Genomic DNA, 18,798 nt, shown 5'->3' on the forward strand with positions numbered 1-18,798 from the left:
ATAAATGACAGGAGCAAAGATAAGGATACCCTGTGTGGACCTCAAGATAGATAGTTGTAGAAAGATGGTCTACAACAGAGGTGGGGAACCCGGGGCCTCGAGGCCACATGTGGCTCTCTAGGTCCTCAAATTCGGCCCTTTAACTGAATCCAAACTTCCACAGAACAAATCCCTTAATAAGAGGATTTGTTCTGTAAAACTTGGACTCAGTCAAAAGGCCACACCCGAGGACCTAGAAGGCCACATGTGGCCTTGAGGCCACAGGTTCCCCACCCCTGGTAGAAGCTACATTGGGGAACAAGGAGCGTACCTACCACCTTTCCCCCTGACCCCCTTGTGTGTGTGGCGGGGGAGTGATTTCCTGTGGAGAACGTTACAATTCAGTGGAAAAGGTGACAAAGGATGTATTTCCCTTAAAAGGGTCATGTTTCAGGTCAAACAAGGACATCGAAGGATATGTTAGTTGAAAAGTTCAAGGACATGAGGAGCTTTGTGAGACTACAGCAGGCATTATAAAGAGTACATGCAATGTGCTAGAAGATGAGTAAACCATTTTAAGAGTGGTCTTGGGTCAAAAGGAGATATAATGAAAACAGGAATGAGGCAAAACAGCTGAAAATAAGGGTTGTGAAATTACAAAGAACAAGTATGATCCCACAGAAGAGATAGGAGAAGATACTCTCTCTTTGCTGAGGTGGGAGATCCATGGGTGTGGAACAGTGTATATAGTTTCACATTTTTTCAATGTATTGATCAGTTATGCTGATTTTTTTCTCTTTGTTCTCTTTTTCTTTAAAAAAGATTTTGTTGTCTGGTCTCAGGCCCTGAAAGCACGTGGATACACTGCCTTCTTTCCTCTCCGAGTTCCGGCCCCGCAACTGGCAACATGGCTAAACGTACCAAGAAGGTCAGCATTGTTGGTAAATATGGAACACATTATGGTGCATCCCTCAGAAAAATGGTGAAGAAAATTGAAATTAGCCAGCATGCCAAGTATACCTGCTCCTTCTGTGGCAAGACCAAAATGAAGAGATGGGCTGTGGGTATCTGGCATTGTGGATCCTGTATGAAGACAGTAGCTGGTGATGCATGGACCCACAATACCACCTCCGCAGTTACAGTCAAATCTGCCATCAGAAGACTGAAGGAATCGAAAGACCAGTAAAATCTTCTTATCAAATATCTGTAGCCCATAGTCCAACAATCAATGGGTTAATTTATGGAATAAAAAAAAAGATTTTGTTATAAGAGATGGATCACTGAGAGAAAGATGGGAAGGGAAATGGGGGTATTTAGTTGATACAACAAAAATATCAATAAAAATTTATTTTAAAAAATGAGCGCTCAGGAAATATGTATATGTTTCTGAAAGCACTGAGACTACAGCACCAGGATTGGGAAATCAGCACACTCTGTGGGTAAAACTAAGATGATAAGTAGCAGAGTTAATCCACTCCAGGGTTTAAAATAGAATTTAGAATGCTACTATTTCCAAGTGAACGTGCATAAAGTCTTAGCAGCACTGTGCTTCAGTCCCTTGGTAAGAGGGCTACTGAATCAACCAAGAATTTACCAAATTATACAGTTATCCCATCCATATCACAACTTTCCCTATTGCAATTTCAATAAGAAATTGGCATAAGAAATTAAATGGAGGGGGCAGCTAGGTGGCACAGTGGACACAGCTCCAGCGTTGGAGTCAGGAGGACCTGAGTTCAAATCTGGCCTCAGACACATGACACTTACTAGCTGTGTGACCCTAGGCAAGTCACTTAACCCAGACTGCCTCACCAAAAAGGCAAAAAAAATTTTAAAAATTTTAAAAAATTAAAAAAAAAATTAAATGGGAATTTGGGGGGAGTTTTGTGGAAGTCATAGACAACACGTGAAGATGAGCAGATGACACAGAAAAAGTTATCTTTCATATAGTATTTTTACTTAATATTGACCTACATATAGCCTGTGACCAAACACTTGACCCAAATTTTACAATATGGTACTGTAAACATCCCATAAAAGAAAAAGAAAAAAATTCAGACGTCTTCTCTAGCACAAAGGGTGGGCCAAAAAATTTTATGAGGATTTTCCAGATCGAGGGGACTCCATACCCCGAACCTCCACAATGTGGAAGGAGTAACTGTACCACCACCTAGCCTCCACTTCCTCATCTTGCCCACGCAAAGAATATCATGAAAGCCCTGGCTAAATATCCTGCTAAAAGCAAGATACAACATGTCTATGGCATTCTACCAACATAATAACACTTACAGGGAAGGAAATGAGGTCAGTCTGGCATGGCTTTTGGCTCTTAGAGATTCATTTTTAAGTTTTCATAATTCATCTGCTTAATAATGTATCCTAGGATTTTTCCAATGATCAAGATTAAGCCTGGTTCTGCCTTGGACTTGACTGTTACTTTGGTCAAGCCTTGCCTACATCTTCAACTCATCCATCACATGCAGTTCTACAAAGTGCCCCTTAAGGAGAGGTAGAATGGGGTAATCTCACATAAAAAAGGCAAAAAAGAGCTTTTACAGTGGAGGAGAAGATGGGGGAGGTGGCAGGGAATGCTTGAACCTTACTCTCATTAGAATTGGCTCAAAGAGGGAATAACATACACACTAAATTGGGTATAGAAATCTATATTACCATACAGGAAAGCAGGTGAGAAGGGGATAAGAGAAGGGGGCGTTGCTCATAGAAGCGAGGGTGAATTGGGGGAGGCAGTAGTCAGAAGCAAACACTTGAGGAGGGACAGGGTGAAAGGAGAGAGAGAATAGAATAAATGGGGGAAACAGGATGGAGGGAAATACAGCTAGCAATCATAACCGTAAAAAAAATTTTGCAGTTTCTCTGATAAAGGTTTCATCTCTCAAATATATAAGGAATGAGTAAAATTTATAAAAATAAGAGGCATTCCCCTAATTGACAAATGATGAGAAAATATGAACAGTTTTCAGATGAAGTAACCAAAGCTATCTACAGCCATATAAAAAGGTGCTCTAAATCACTACTGATTGATTGCTTGTTGTTTGTTTGTCCTTTGTTCTTGAAAAGGACCATGACATCAAGAAGGTGATGCCATGACTTGCAAGTGAATTGGATTTAAGTGAGGCAAGGCTCTGCAAAGTCACTAGCCTCACTTGCTCCCCCCTGAGCCATCTGGGTTCAGTGGTAAGATACAGATCAAGACGACTGATGATGGCCCCCCCTTTATTGATTGAGAGAACAAATTAAAACAATTCTGAGTTACTGATTCACACCTATTAGATTAGCTAATAGGGCAGAAAAGGAAGGTGACAAATGTTGGAGGAGATGTGGGAAAATTGAGACACTAAGGCACTGTTGGTGGATTTGTGAACTGATTCAACTATTGTATAGAGTAATTTGGAATTATGCCCAAATATTTATAGCAGTTCTTTTCTGGTGGCAAGGAATTGGAAATTGAGGAGATGCCCATCAACTGCCAAATGGCTGAACAATTTGTGGCGTACGATTGAGATGGAATGCTTTTGTGCTATAAGAAATGATGAGCTAGATGCTCTCAGAAAACCTGGAAAGACTTACAATAAACTGATGCAAAGTGAAATGAGTAGAACCAGGAGAATATTGTACATAGTAACAGCAACATTGTGTGATGATCTCCTGTGAATGACTTAGTTATTCTCAGCAATACAATGATCCAAGACAACTCTGAAGAACTTATGATGAAAAATGCTATCCATCCCCAGAGAAAGAACTGATGGAATCTAAATACAGATCGAAGCATACATTTTTTACTTTCTTTATTTTTCTTGGGTTTTTATTTTGGTCTGTATTTTCTTTTACAACATGATGGGGTTAGGGAAGGAGGGAGAGAATTTGGAACTCAATTTTTAAAATGAATGTTGGAAATTGTTTTTACAAGTAATTGGAAGAAAATAAAATACTAAATTTTAAAAAGAGAGGAAAAAAAGAAAAATGCATAAAGAAGGAAAAAGAAAACAGAAATAAAGTACCCTTTAAGGACCTAGGCAGAGACAAAGGAGCCAATGTTGGACAACAGATCAGAAATCCTCCCCCTAGCCAACTGCCATAATTCTATGCCACTAGACAATCATTAAAGGGGCAGTTAGGTGGATAGAGCACTGGCCCTGAAGTCAGGAGGACCTGAGTTCAAATCCGGCCTTAGACCAAACACTTGACACTTACTAGCTGTGTGACCCTGGGCAAGTCACTTAACCCCAATTGCCTAAAAACAAACAAACAATCATTAAGTGTGCCAGATCACTCTGAAGCTCCTACCCAACACTCTCAGGAAAGTATAAAATGAGCAGATTATCCTGTAACCTACTAGGACAACTACCATTTGCCCTGAAGGGTAGTTTGCTTGCATATTAATGCTACCTGGGAAATGGGGAGAAGAACAAGAGAACACATATTATCACCAAAGGGTACCATGTTTCACTTAGTCTTACACTTCACAGGAATATAATGATAAAATAAATACAGTTCTCTGGAATCCCCTCAAAATCCAGCCCAACTCTCAGCCTTGGTAATATATTCCTCCCTACTTGCATGCTGATGATTTAAGTCAACTGTGAGAGATGCTTGGTTGGGGGCCTGGGAAGAGGCAGGGAAGACAAAGGATTTGAATGCTGGCTCTGCCACCAACCACCTACATGACCTTAGGCAACTCACTTCAATTACCTAGGCTTCATTTTTCTTAACTGTAAAATAAAGGGGTTGAATTGACTTCTACAATCTCTTCTAGTTCTAAATCTATGAATCTGTGAACTCTTTAGTTGATACTTTAGATGTTACTGATACTTTAGATGATAGCTTGTACAGAACACTTGGAAGTCAAGGAAAGCCAAAAGCCCCAGGTTCTATGGCATGTAAGAAATAGACATGCCTCACTCTTCTTCCTCTTCCATGTCTACTAACATAATGTTTCCCCAGGAGAGAGGCAAACCAACTGTTTGGGCTGAACCACAAACCAGAGACAGACAAACCCAATGGGGAACTTGGAGACCACAACATCCTGAGTGATAGACAGCCACAGGTAGGATACCCACAACAGAAGCTGAATGATGAATTGAACCCAGGGCTGAAGAAAGAACAACATACCTTAGACTGAGTTTGGCAGAATTTAGGGTTCCTTGGTTATCTGTGTCAGAGGCAGCTGCAGTCTCTGGGGTAGTGGGATGGGAATCAAGAGTCATGGGTTCCTTCTCTTCCTAGTGCCTCAGTTTTTCCATCTGCTAAATGGATATGATAATTCTTTCTCTCCCTACTTCTAGTCAGCAAGTATAGTAAATAGAGAGCTGGACCTATAGTCAGGAAGACTTGAGTTCAAAACGAGCCTCAAACTTGGGTGAAGTCACTTAACCTCTGTCTGTTTGTTTCCTCATCTTAAAATGGGGATACTAATAGCACATACCTCCCAGAACTGTTATGAGGATCAAATTAGATAATACCTGCAAAGTTTTGTAAAGCTGAAGTGCTATCTAAATGTTAGCTAGTATTGTTATTGTTATTCCTGCTATGAAACCAGAAGGAAAAAGTCCAAAAGGCTTCCAGAGAAAGCAAACACCCAATCCAAACCCAATATGTGCTGAATAACAGGCCTGACTGTTTGTCCCAGCCACAAAAAGGAATATTCACATCTCCTCCATCCCAACAGCCAACCAGTTCCCAAGAAGAAAGAGGTGACAATTCTGCTATCGGGGTGATTGCCTCTGTTTGATCACATTTGGACTATTGTGTTCTGTCTTGGGTGCCATTTTTAAGAAGGACATTCAGTAATAAGCTAGAGAGCTGAAGAGTCTTGAACTCATGCCATATAAAGATGAGAAAGTATCATAGCTATCTTCAAGTTCTTCAAGGATTATTCATGTAGAAATGGAATTAACTTCGTTCTGTGTGGTCCCAAGAAAGGAAAACAAAAAACAGTAGGCAGAAGGCACAATGGAATAGACTGAGTTTTGATGTAAGGAAAAATGTGCTAATAGAGGTATTCAGAAGTGGAATGTATTGTCTTGAGAGGTAGTAGGTTTCCCTTCAAAAAGAAGTCTTCCCACAAGGTTTCTAGGAGAGCTTTTCTCTTAGTGGGCTCCAAAAAAAGTGCAAATTTTTAAAGGTATAATTAATAAGATGTGAGCCCAGTGTTGCCCACCCCCAGCCTAGTCCAGCATGACCCTCCCAAAGCAGTCAATACAGCTGGTCTTCAATTTCTCTACAGATACAAGGTGACCTCATCCATCTCTGAGCTACAAGGCTATACAGCTTATATGTTTCATTTGCACAGTTAACTGCTTCTCCTTTCACTCCTAGGTTCAAAACTCTGATAACTGATACCACAATTTCATGTCTGGGAATATTTCATCTGAGCTCTGAACCTAGGACTGCAGTGAATTTGCATGGAGAAAGATCAGCTCTGGCCATTGCCAAGTACAATCCAGGTCTCTGGTTTGGGAAGGAATCAAGGGATGTGGAAAGAAAAGTTTGTCTCTACCATTAAGTGACCTGCAGGGTCCAAGCTGTTTTGTAAGGCAAGTTCTATAAGTTTCTTTAACAAGCACACTAATTGACATGTATATACCTGCTAAGCAACACTCTTTGTGAGTCAGGCCCCAGGGCAGTCAAGTCTTTTAGTATCTGTGTAAATTGGGAACAGAGGGTAAGTCCAGGATCTGACAGCCCAAGTGTGAGGCACCACCTCAGGAAGGAAGCAAAGAAGTATTAAAGGGGAGGGGGGAAGAGTCTAACAACCTGAGTGCTAGTCTCTGAAAATATATAAATATAATAATATATAAATATAAAACATAGAAATAATATAGTTTTATAAAGCACCTAAAGATTTAGAAAGTTGTTAAGTTCTCACATTTGAGGCTCATAACAACTTTGTGAAAAACAGGTGGGGCAGGCATTATTATCCTCATTTTACAGATGAGAAAACTGAGGCTTAATGAGGTAATGTATCTAAGTACAGATTAAAATAAGGGGTCTAGACTAGATAATAACAGCTCTCATTTATATAGGTTTTACCAAATGCTTTCCAGAAAGGTTAAACAAATTCACAATTTCAACCAAAGCAATCTTATACTTAAGAAAGTGAATAAAATGTCCTTATCCTCTAGCAAGAGATTCCAATGTTAGACATATACCTGAAGAAAATCAAAGATAGAAGAGTTCCATATGCAACAGAATATTCACAGCAGCACCTTTTAAAACAAAGAAATAGAAACAAAGTAATTTCCATAGACTGTAGAAAGAATACACAAACTGTGGTACTGAAATGTAATAGTGGGGGTGGCTAGGTGGCGTAATGGATAGAGCACTGACCCTGGAGTGGGGAAGACCTGAGTTCAAATCCAGCTTCAGACACTTGACACTTACTAGTGGGCAAGTCACTTAACCCTGATTGCCTCACAAAAAAAAAAAAAAAGAAAAGAAAAGAAATGTAATAGAATATTACTGTACCATAAGAAACAATGAATCTGAAGACTACAGAGAAATCTGTGTAGACTTATGCAAAGTCAAAGCAGAACCAAGAAAGAAAAGTACACAATGACTACAAAAGTATAAGTGGCAGGGAGGGAAGGAGGGAAAGGAAAAAAGGAGAGAAAGAAAAAGAAAGAAAGGAAAGAAAGAAGGAAGGAGGGAGGAAGGAAAGGAGGAAAGGAAGGAAGGAGGGAAGGAAAGAAGGAAGCAAGGAAGGAAGGAAACACTGTCTAATTATAGCCAAGCTTGTCCCTAAAAAACAAATAAAAAAATACAACTTCCTCCCTTCATTGGAGGTAGGGGATTATGGACATGGAGCACTGCATATACCCAGTTTGCTGTGTTGTTGTTGCTTTTTTCTTTTTCCTTTTTCCTTTTTCTTTTTTATTCTTTGAAAATTCTTTCCCTGGGTGGTTGGGGAGAGATATATTTGGACATTAAGGTGATATAAAAACAAAAGAAATCAATAAAAATAATATTTTAAACAAACTAAAAAAAACACACCAAGTGCTTTCCTCACTACCTACCCCTGAGAGCTAAGTAATGTACACATCATTATTCCTGTTTTACAAATGAGAAAACTGAGGCACTTAGGGCAAGGTGACTCACCTGAATCCACATAGCTAGGAATTGGCCAAGTCAAAGCTCAAACCTGGCTCTCTTGAGCCCCAAGTCCTGTCCTCTTGCCACTCTGTGTGGTCTCTTACTTACCTTCTAACTCTAAAAAGCTACAAGGCAAAGACTTCTAAATGAGGATTTCTCAAGTGCTATTTAGAGGTTGGGGAAAAAGAAAGACCAGGAATAAGAGCACCAAAGTTATCTTCAAAGGGTAAATGGCTAAGGAAGTCCAAGAGACTGGACAAGTGAAAAGGGACCAATGTTCTAAATGAGGCCAAAGGCAGAAGACAAGGAGGCTAAGGCAGTTTGGTTCAAGGACCTTCAATAGAAATCTACACATGCACATGACAGAAGGATGGCACCATATTTAATTTAGAATACACCTCCAGTTGTTATTTGAATGAGTACATTTGTGGGTCCTTCTGGGAACTTCAGAATCACTATCATCCATCCCATTTATGGATCAATTATAGGATATGGGAATCTTTTTTAAATCATTAATTAATCTCTTATTTTTATTATGTCACCCAGATTTCCCCCAGTTTCTCTTCTCCTTTCCCTTCCCATTCCTAGTGAGCCATTTTAGTCACTTTCTTAAGGATAATTCCAAATTGCTTTGGTTGAAATTGTGATTTGGTCCAACCTTTCTGAAACGTATTTGGTAAAACCTATATAAGTGGCAGCAAATATTTTTTTTCAAAAAGAAAAAGAAAAAGAGGAAGGGGAGAAAAATGATTAATATACTGATTAATACATTGAAAAAATCTAATTAATACCCATAGACTCTCCCACCTCTGCAAAGGAGTAAGGGAAGGTGTTTTCTCAAATCTCAACTTTGAGGACATGCGTGTTCTTTGGCATCTTGCAGTAGTCATTTTGGACTGTTTTGTGGGTGATTCTTTCCATTTATGACATATGTTGCTTCCTTGGCTCTGCTTACTTCACTATACATCAGTTCATATAAGTCTTCCCACACTTCTCTGTATTCATCATATTCACTGTTTTTCACAACAAAGTAACATTCTATTACATTTATGTACCACAATTTGTTTAGCTATTCAGCTAGGTTGCAAAGAGGTATATTTGGGCTTGGATCAGAAAAGAGTCTCCTAACCCTAAGAGCTGCCCCAAGGTGGAATGGGCGCCCTCAGAGTGTGGTGGAGTTTCCTCCCCTTACTGGAAGCTTTCAGGCAAAGCCTGGACAATCACTTGTCAACAATGCTGCAGGGAGGGATTCTTCTTCATATTGAGTTAATCTAGATAGCTCCTGAGGTCCCTTCCAGCTCTGAAATTCTGTGATTTTAGGTCATATGCTCCCTGAGAGCTAGAACTCCTCTGTTTAACTGGGCAAAGCAGAATCTCAAGAGTTCTCTAGCAAGTGATGGATCCAGTGACAGTCTTGTAAATGTTTGCAGGCAGTACTAAATGCAAAAAACCACACCCAAGATACAAGAGCAGCTGGGTCATCATCAGAACAGGTGGGTACATAAAGTCCACATTATACATAAACATTAGTTGTGTGTGTGTGGCTTTTTGTTTGTTATAACATAGAAACAGAAAAGTGAGACTAATGACTCAATTTTTAAGAAGAAAAGTATGAGTGGTGGTGTCTTCAAATCACTCTCCAGAAAAGCAGGATTTGAAGATATATTTTTGAGAAGAACTTTTATGATCTCCCATCATACTTATTATAGAGGCATAAGATATGGGTTCAAGTGTTGCCTATCATATATACCATAGGCAAGACATTTAACCTTTAAGACAAATTGAAGATGCCAATTTTCATCTAAGAAGGGGGTTTCCACAATCAGAGTTCACTATGCCTAACAAAATCAAAGGTTCACTCTCCCCACTAGCACCTTGTTTTAAGTGCCTAATTGTTCCTTTATCAAGTAGTTTACAAGCTTTAAGTTTTCTGACTATGTGTGATCTTATAAAAATTATTAGGGACAGTCCTCTGGATTTTAGTTTATTCAATTTATTGGGGGTTAGACAAAATGATTAATATGGTGCAAAAGAAAGAAAGATGTACTAGGAATCAAAGGATGTGGGTTCAAATTCAGTTCTGTTATTTTGTACCTGCATAATGTTGGGCAAGTTCCTTAACCTTTCTGGACTTACTTCCTCATCTGTAAAATGTGTTGGCTGAGATGACCTGAAGTCTCTTTTCACTTGAACATTATCCAAGTCTCTAATAATTCTTTGGTTGCCATTCCCTCCCCACTGCCTAGGAAAATGGTATTCAAATCTATTTAATAAATATTTTCAAGTGCCATACCATGCACAAGGCACTGTGGGAGATGCAAAAGGGGACAGAGAAAGAGGTAAAACTGGGCTCTATGCCTATCTCCCCTTAGAAGGTAGCAGGGGAAGATAGGAGAAGTATGAAAAAAATAGGAGTTAGAATGTGCTGTCATAAAAGAGGTATGTTTTAAGAGTCCAGATGAGATAGAGTTCACAACAGTTTGGAGATGGTCAGCCAGTCAAGTCAATAAATAGTTATTAATTGCCTACCAAGTGCCAGGCACTATGCTAAGCACTGGAGAAAAAAAGAAAGGCAAAAGAAAGTTCCTGCTCTTAAGATGCTCGTAGTCTAATGCAAATAACTATGTACAATCAAGTTACACAGGAAAATTGGAGAAAATGTACAAAGGGAAGGCATTAGCATTAAGGGAGATCAGGAAAACTTTCCAATAGAAGGTGAGATTTTAGCTGGGACTTGAAGAAAGCCAAGGAAGCTAGGAAGTGGGGATGGAAAGGCTATTAGGAAATCAGGAACAGCTTCACAAAGATGGTACCTTATGAGCTAGACTTTAAATGGATAAGGTAACGGGTAGATAGGAAAGAGAATTCCAAAGGACTTTTAATTAGATCAAGCCTCACTGAACAAAAATGTTCAATAGTTTCCTTTTGTGTACAGGAAAAAGTCCAAACCCCTTTATCTGGCACTCAGGACCCTTGATGATGTGGTTCCAAAGTATGATTCTACTGTTAACTACCAATACTTTCTCTCGCTTACTTTATACTCGAGCCAAACTGGACCATCCAAATAAATGCTCAAAGTTTTTCTACTTCTGTACTTTTGTTCATGTTATTCCTTCTACCTGAAATCTCTCTCTCTCCAGCTCCACCTGTCTAACTTTTATCCATTCTTCTACACCTACCCAGCTCAAGTGCTATCTCCCCTCACTGAAGCATAACCTGATTGATGATGCTCTGATGGAAGTGATCCTCTCAGTATTCTGTACCTACCTAATTGCACTTTTAGATTCTCCTATGCATTAGAGTTATCTCCCCTACCACCAATAACAAGGACTCACATTTATAAAATGCTTTACAATTTCAAAACATTTTATTCATAAACAACCCTATAAATTAGTTACTGTGTTACTATTCCCACTTTACAAATAAGGAAACTGAGGCATAAAAATGACTTGCCACAGCTAGTACGTATCCTTTCAACTATATCACATTCCTAGAAAATAAGGTCTGGGAGACTCCTCCTCCTTCTTCTTTTAAATTTTATTTATTTTATTCTGAACCTAAGAAATGAAACAAGCATTTCCATAACATAGTGGAATAGAAAAAAAAAAGATGATTTACACATGAAACTACAAATCTATTATGTACAACAGAGACTCCTTTATATTTCTCACAATATCTTTGCACATAGTAGGTGCTCAACCAACAGTGTTGGTTGAATGATGGAATGAATGGACTTGCTTCAATGGAATGGAGAAGATGAACCAAGGTGCACCAGTAGTTAAGAAAGGCTAGGGATAAGTAAAGAGGTTTGGTAGTGTAGGGCAGCTTAATGATGACCCTGGATGGCAAATATGAGCTTCCATTTTAATCTATTGTGTGGAGAAAAGAAACTAGGGGGAAAGTTTGTGACAGAGAAAAGCATCATTCCACCCTTCATACAAGTGGCAGATGAGTCTTTGTTATCCATAAATCTGATAATGAAGATGATGATGATGATGATCAGTGACACATGTGGAAGTGACACCCAACTTTCTCATTTTTCGGAATTCCTGATCTAACATTTCCTAGTTGTGTAACCATAGGTAAGTCATTTGACCTTACAACCTCACTTTCCTTAGCCTTCCCAGGGTTGTAAGAAACAACCAAGCACAAAGCACTTTTGTACAACTTGAAACGCTACAGAAACGTCAGCTATTATTATAATTATTAGTTGACAAGTTATATTCATTCTGCATCCCCAATATCTCTTGGATCTGTCCTTTCATAGATCACAGCCTTTAGGGATACACACACATATGTATACATATATGTACATGTGGGTATGTGTGTAAAGATTATCTAGTCCAGTGGCCTCATTCTCACAAGTGAAGAAGCAGAGACTCAAAGAAACTCAAGCACACACAGGCATCCCTAACTAGCAGAGCTTGGATTTCAAGCCAAGTGTTTTAGCTCCAAATGCAGTATTCCCACTGCTCCACCATGATGCCTGCTTCCTTTCTGTTCTCACTGCCACCGCCCTAGTTCAGGACTTTATTACTTCCCACTTGGACTATTACAATATCCTCCAAACCAATTTCCGTTCCATTCCAATCCACCCTTCATACAAATGGCAGATTAGTCTTTGTTATGCACAAACCTGATGATGAAGATAACAATAATAATCACTGACGTTTATATATCACTTCAAGGTTTACAAAATGCCTTATGAACACTATTTCATTTGATCTTCACAACGACCAGACATTACATGTATCATTATCCCCATTTTACAGATGAAGAAACTAAGGCTCAGAAAGGGCAAATGACTTAATAATAATAGCTAGTATTTACATAACACTTTAAGACTTGCAAAGTGCTTTAAAAATATGATCTCATTTATCCTTACAACAGCCCTGAGAGGCACATGCTATCATTATTCCCATTTTACAGATGAGGAAATAGAGGTTAAATGACTTGCCTAGAGTAACACTTCTCATGTCATTCCTTTTCTCAAAAATTTTCAGCAACTTCTTGTTGCCTAACAAAAGGTAAACTCTTTAGCCTGCCATTCAAGGCCATATACAATCTGGTGCCACCATACTTTTCCAGCCTTATTTCACACTTTCCTACATGCATGCTATATTCCAGCCAAATGAGCCTTTGCACATAGTTATCCTTACTAAAATATCATTTTCTTCCCCAACACACCTGCCTCCACCTATTGAAATTCTACCCTGCGATGACTAAAACAGTTGTGGTACATGAATGTAATGAATATTATCAGTGTGCTGTGAAACAAACAAACAAAAAAATCCCCTGTCATGATTATGATAATACAGAGAAGTGGAAGATTTATATGAAATGCTGCAAACCAGGAAAACAATATACATGGTGACTACAACAATGTAAACAGAAAGAACAACAAAACAATTGAAACTGAATGCTGCTAAACTATGACCAAATTTGGTCCCAAAGAAGATATTTGAAAAGGTTCCTCCCATCTTTTTTGGTATGATTGAGGGGTCAGGGTGGGAGCAGGGGACTATGGGCATGGAACAATGCATATGCCAGATTATTTTTGGATATATTACTTAGTTTTGTTGAACAATGTTTTTTCTTTCTTTGATTTTTTGTATCACAACTCTCTGGGAGTGCTTTACATATATTATCTTATTTGTTCCCCACAATAACACGGTGTAAAGTATGTACTACAAGGATATACTGACAAAGGCAGATGATATAAAAACAAAAGGTGCCCTTTAGATATATTTTTAAAACCTTCGAATTCCCCCCAAAGAATTCCTACTTCTTCAAGTTCCATTTCAAATATCACCTCCTCCATAAATTCTTCTGGGATCTTCTGTGCCCCCTACCACAAGGAGATAATGCTATTTTCTCTCTCCTATACTGTATCTCTCTTATATATTTAGTTTTCTTTTGTTACTATATTTTATTTGTTGTATGCTTCACTTGATTACATAGGACTCTGCATCTCTCCCCCCGCCCCAGCACCTAGCACAGTGCTCTGAAAAATGTAAATACTTAAGTGTGCATTGAACTGAACTGAGAGGTTATAAGTGAGACCAAGGTTTTGATTATCAGCAGGAGGCTGTCCCCAAAAGAAAGAAAGATGGGAAGAACAGATGACTCGTAGGCACAGGAGAAAAACAACCTTAAAATAACAAATAACCGGCCCTCTGCTGAGAAGGCAGGAGGCTAAGGCCCAAATAGGCAATTATCAGGAAATCATAAACACCACAATTACTATAAGGAAAACAAAACGATAAGTGAGTAAATGTGTAGCACTGCAAGGGTGGTATCAGACAGAGGCTAAAGTCTATCTGGAGACCTGCTCTGATCACACTTCCTTTTTCAATGAATAAGAAACAAAAGAAAACCACAGGGCTCAAATTTCAGTTGTCCCTCAAGATTTGTGTAGCTAAAGTTGCCTAAAAGACTATTTTACAGAGAACTCACACAGGGCAAGTGCTCACAAGGTGTTCAGAAGAAGCGATATAAGGACACTCTCAAAGTCTCTCTTAAGAATTTTGTAATTGATTGTGTGACATGGGAGACACTGGCACAGGACCACCCAGCATGGCATGCCCTCATCAGAGAAAGTGCTGTGCTCTATAAGCAAAGCAGAATTGAAGTAGCTCAAAAGAAATGCAAGATATGCAAATTTAGAGAATCCACCCCAAATGTTCACATGGACTAACCTATAAAGCATTCTGAGCTTGTATTGGTCTGATAACCCACAGTCAGATACATTGTAACTTGATTCTAACATAGTGACGTCATTTTGGTCCTCAAGAATGAAGGACAACAACCAGCTAAAGTAGCCCTAGTACCTACTCTTCCATAAGCTCAATACCTCAGGATGTGATATGGGGAGGGGGAAAAAGGTAACAAGATCAGAAATGCTTCAGAAATCTGCCACTGGAGCCTGGGGCCCAGAACAACAGCTGTGGTGTCTACCACAGAAGAGGAAGCACATATCTAGGAAAAAGAGAGTATGGCAACATTACCCTCCCATCCCTTACACTGTAGCAAAGGCTCTTAACCTAACCCTAAGTACGTGAAAATATATCTCTCTCAGAGTTCTCACCCAGAGGCCCAGGGAAACAGAGAAATGTTAGCTTTGGTACCTGGATATCACTTGGGACTGGGAGTGAGAGTGCTGTGTCTACACTGAGAATGGACAATCTTACATTGGGTTTTTTTCTTTCCTTTTCTTTTCTTTTTTTTTTTTGGCTAGGCAATGGGGTTAAGTGACTTGCCCAGGGTCACAAAGCTAATAAATGTATGGGTTTTTTCTTTCTATAGCATAAGAAAGGTATCATGGAATAGTGGATAAAGAGCTGACAGGATCAGGAAGATCTGCTGGCTATGCAACCACAGACAAGTTGCTTTCTCTTTTGGTGTCCCAAGCAGCAAAGACCATAAATTGCAGAGTAAGTGCCTACCTGTACTTCCAGAGAACTTTCCCCCACCAAGCAATCTCTATACTGAAGGACTCACAACTCAGTGCAAAGTAGGGAGAAAAAGCAGAACAGAAACTGCTACGTGTCCCCCATCAGGAGGACAAAAAGAGTTTATATGAGAATTGGCTGAAGGAACTGGGCATGTTTAGCTTGTAGAAGGGGGAGGGGAGAGAGAAAAAGAGAGAGAGACATACCGGGATATATCTATTATCAGGTATTTGAGAGGTTGTCATGGAGAACTATTGACCCCAGAGGGCAGAACCAGGAGCAACGTGTAGAGGCTATGAAGATATAAATCTAGATTTGGTGTCAGGAAAATTTCCTTAACCATTAGGCCTGCCCAATTCGAAATGGGTTGCCTTATAACAGCTGGATTCCCCCTCATTGGTGGCCTCCCAGCAGAGCTGGATATGCTGGATGAGATGGTTGCTGAGATCCCTTCCAACTCTGAAAGTCTATGATTCAGTTTAGGTATCTCTGGAGAAGGAGTTATGAGCATCTTTTCACAATCAACCGGCTCAAGCTTTCTGCCTTGTATCTTTATTTTGCCTTCATGATGTAATAGGTAGAGATTTAGCCTTAGGGGTAGTTCTTCTTTGACACATATTACCTGTGTGAATATGGGCAGGTCTCCTAATGCCTCAGTGCCCCTGAGTTACAGGGAAGTCGCAGATCTGCATCAATTTTCACACAGGAAGTTCCCTACAACTACAGGCTTGTAGGTTCCTGGATGGGTGGTTGGGGGTGGGAATTTATATTTAAGAAGTTGCCTTAAAACAACCTAGCCAGAAAACCCAAAAATATTTCCTATTCCCTACTTTGGGATCATCTACACCCAGAGAAGTCCTACAAAGGCCCATGCCTAGGCCTCCATGCTGCACTAAACAATTGCAGTCCCTCTAAACTGCATCAAAGCAGAGCCCCCAAGGTTCCTTGTGGGACAGAAGAAAAATTCTCAACTGGGGAAAAATTCTCAGTCAAAGGGGAGATAATACTCGAAATTCAAGGATGGAATTTTAAAATCCAAAAGTAAAGTGTTCTCTCTTCCTTCCTTTCTTCTCCCTCATCCAAACCCAATCTGGATTTAGTTTAAACAACAGCGCCTCCTTTATCCACATGCTAAAGCATGGTTCAATGATGCTAATGAGACTTTAGGCAGCAGAGCTAAATAAAACTGGGGAGGCAAAGATAATAGGGGATATGCAAAGCTGAAAAGTTGGTACAGACCTAAAGGTCCTTTCCATATGCAGGCCCTAGAGATTTTTTTTTAACTATTTCTCATTTATTCTCAGCCTTATAGCTATAAACGCCCCCGCTTTCTTTCAGTTGGCCTCCGAAGGCTGGGGTTTGCTCCTCAAAGATCTGGCGTGCATCCACGATCCCACAGTCTCAGTCCTTCCTCCCTGTCCTCTCTCACCAGGTAGAGGCCAGGCACCTGCCAAACAGGAAATTCCACCTGTCCGGCAAGGGCCCGCCGCAAACAAAAGGGGGAAGAGCCAGTGGGTTCCCTTTCCAAAGACCGGCGCACGGGGCTGGAGAGGCCCGGGACTGGGGGAGGATGATGAGGCCAGGAAAGGAAAAGGGGAAGGTAGCAAGAAACTCCTACAACTCCTCCCTCCTCCGTTTCGATGGCCTCCAGTCCCGGCAGAAGGGGGATGGAGGGGACGAGGGAACGGGGAGTAATTTCTGACCCTCAAAGGGAAGACTTTGAAATCAGTGCAGGACTCCCTCCCTCTACGGACCGGGGAGCCAGGGAGGGAAGCTGCGCAGGGTGAGAGCCCGAAGGGAGCCGAGAAGGCTGGGCGGCGTCTGCCTGGGGGAGGGGAGGTATTATTACCCTGACCTGCTAGAAGGGGCTTCTCAACCTAAGCAGGAAGCAGCCCCAGATATCGGAAAGCAGCCGCCTCTCCACCAACGTGCCCCCCCCCCACCCCGCTCACCGCCCCGTGGGGCGGGGCAGGACCCCTCGGCATCCTGGGGAGCGCCTCCGACGGCTCGGAGCTGCCCCTGAACTGGACACTGAGCCGCACTCTCACCTGGGATTGGTGGCTGTACTTAAGCTCGGTGCTGAGGTGCTTCTTGCCGCCTCTGCCCTTCTGGGCTCGGTTGCTCTTCATGGTCCCTGATGGAAAAGTGTGAGGAAGGGCTGCCCCACCGAGGGAGGCAGGACGGGGATCTCAGCGACGCGCTCCCGGCTGGCAGCCGGCTCCCATAGCAGCCAGGGCTGCGGCTCTGCAGAAACCACGCGAACCGAGCCGGAGGCGAAGAAAAGGGAACCAAGGAGCGGTCCAACGATTCCTGCTTCGCTTCTCACTCCGCTCCGCGCTCCTGCCCGGCCGCCGGCACTGTGCTGCGTGGGGTCCGCTCCAAATCCGCAGTCCAGCCGGGAGTCCTCCCTTACTCTCGCTCTCACTCTTACTCTTCCTCCCGGACTCAGGTAGTTTCAGGGTGTGGCCTCCTCTTTGGCCCGGGCTTGGCCCGGCCCGGCCCCGCCCCGCCTCCTGCCCCGCCCCCTCGAGACAACGCACAGGCAAACTTTGCCCAGCTGAGCCGCGCCCCCATCCCAGCCTCCCCTCGCAAGTCCTCCTGGACTAGAGCAAGAGCTGAAGACAGGACTGGATCCCGAGTCTAGGACTAAATTATGTGATCCAATGGAAAGAACCTGGACTTGGAATGCAAAAGACCTGAACCAGCAGCTCCGCTGCTACCTAACCAGCAGTGCGACTTGAGCGGAAAGTCCTTTCACTTGTCTCAGTCTCAGAGATTTCTTCAGCTGAATTACCCAACTCACAAGATGGTTATGAATATCAATGTTATAAACGATGTATTTTGTAAGCAGGAACTGATGGTGATTTGTGACCCAACTGACAGTAGTACTAATAATAACCAACATTTGTATAGAGATTTAAGCTTCTTAAAGTACTTTACATTCCATAGGCTAATTTATTTTTCGCAACAACCTTCTAAGTGCTACAGGTCAGCTAACAAGTCAACAAGCATTTGTTAAGCGTTTACTACGTGCCAGGGACTGTGCTACTGAGCTAAGTGCCGAGGAGACAAAGAAAGGCAAAAACATAGTCCCGGGCCTCAAGCAAGGGGAGACCATATGCAAAGTTCCTATGGTGAAAACAACACAAGATATATAGTGTTAACTCAGAAAGAAGGCGCTAGCAGTGAGAAGGACCTGGAAATGCCTCCTGCAGAAGGTAGGATTTGAGCTGAATCTTAAAGGAAGCCGGGAGAGTCG

General features: G+C 41.3%; 2 protein-coding genes across 2 annotated transcripts in view; one reads left to right on the forward strand and one right to left on the reverse strand.

The window, feature by feature from the left end:
* Positions 1 to 17,969, reverse strand: part of ST14 (suppression of tumorigenicity 14) — a 68,648-nt gene extending 50,679 nt beyond the window's left edge. Inside the window, exon 1 of the mRNA XM_027877669.1 lies at positions 17,588 to 17,969. Within this exon, the coding sequence (XP_027733470.1) occupies positions 17,588 to 17,668 (81 nt within the window). The 5' untranslated portion in view covers positions 17,669 to 17,969. The remainder of the gene's footprint in view (positions 1 to 17,587) is intronic.
* On the forward strand, positions 811 to 1,241 carry LOC114054480 (60S ribosomal protein L37a-like). The gene has a single exon (XM_027877676.1). It carries the CDS (start codon positions 887 to 889, stop codon positions 1,163 to 1,165), a length of 279 nt encoding a protein of 92 aa, XP_027733477.1. The 5' UTR covers positions 811 to 886; the 3' UTR covers positions 1,166 to 1,241.
* Positions 17,970 to 18,798: the final 829 nt, after the last annotated feature.

This window comes from Vombatus ursinus, unplaced genomic scaffold (assembly GCF_900497805.2).
Source record: "Vombatus ursinus unplaced genomic scaffold, bare-nosed wombat genome assembly UNPS02014813.1, whole genome shotgun sequence".
Taxonomy (NCBI): Eukaryota; Metazoa; Chordata; class Mammalia; order Diprotodontia; family Vombatidae; genus Vombatus; species Vombatus ursinus.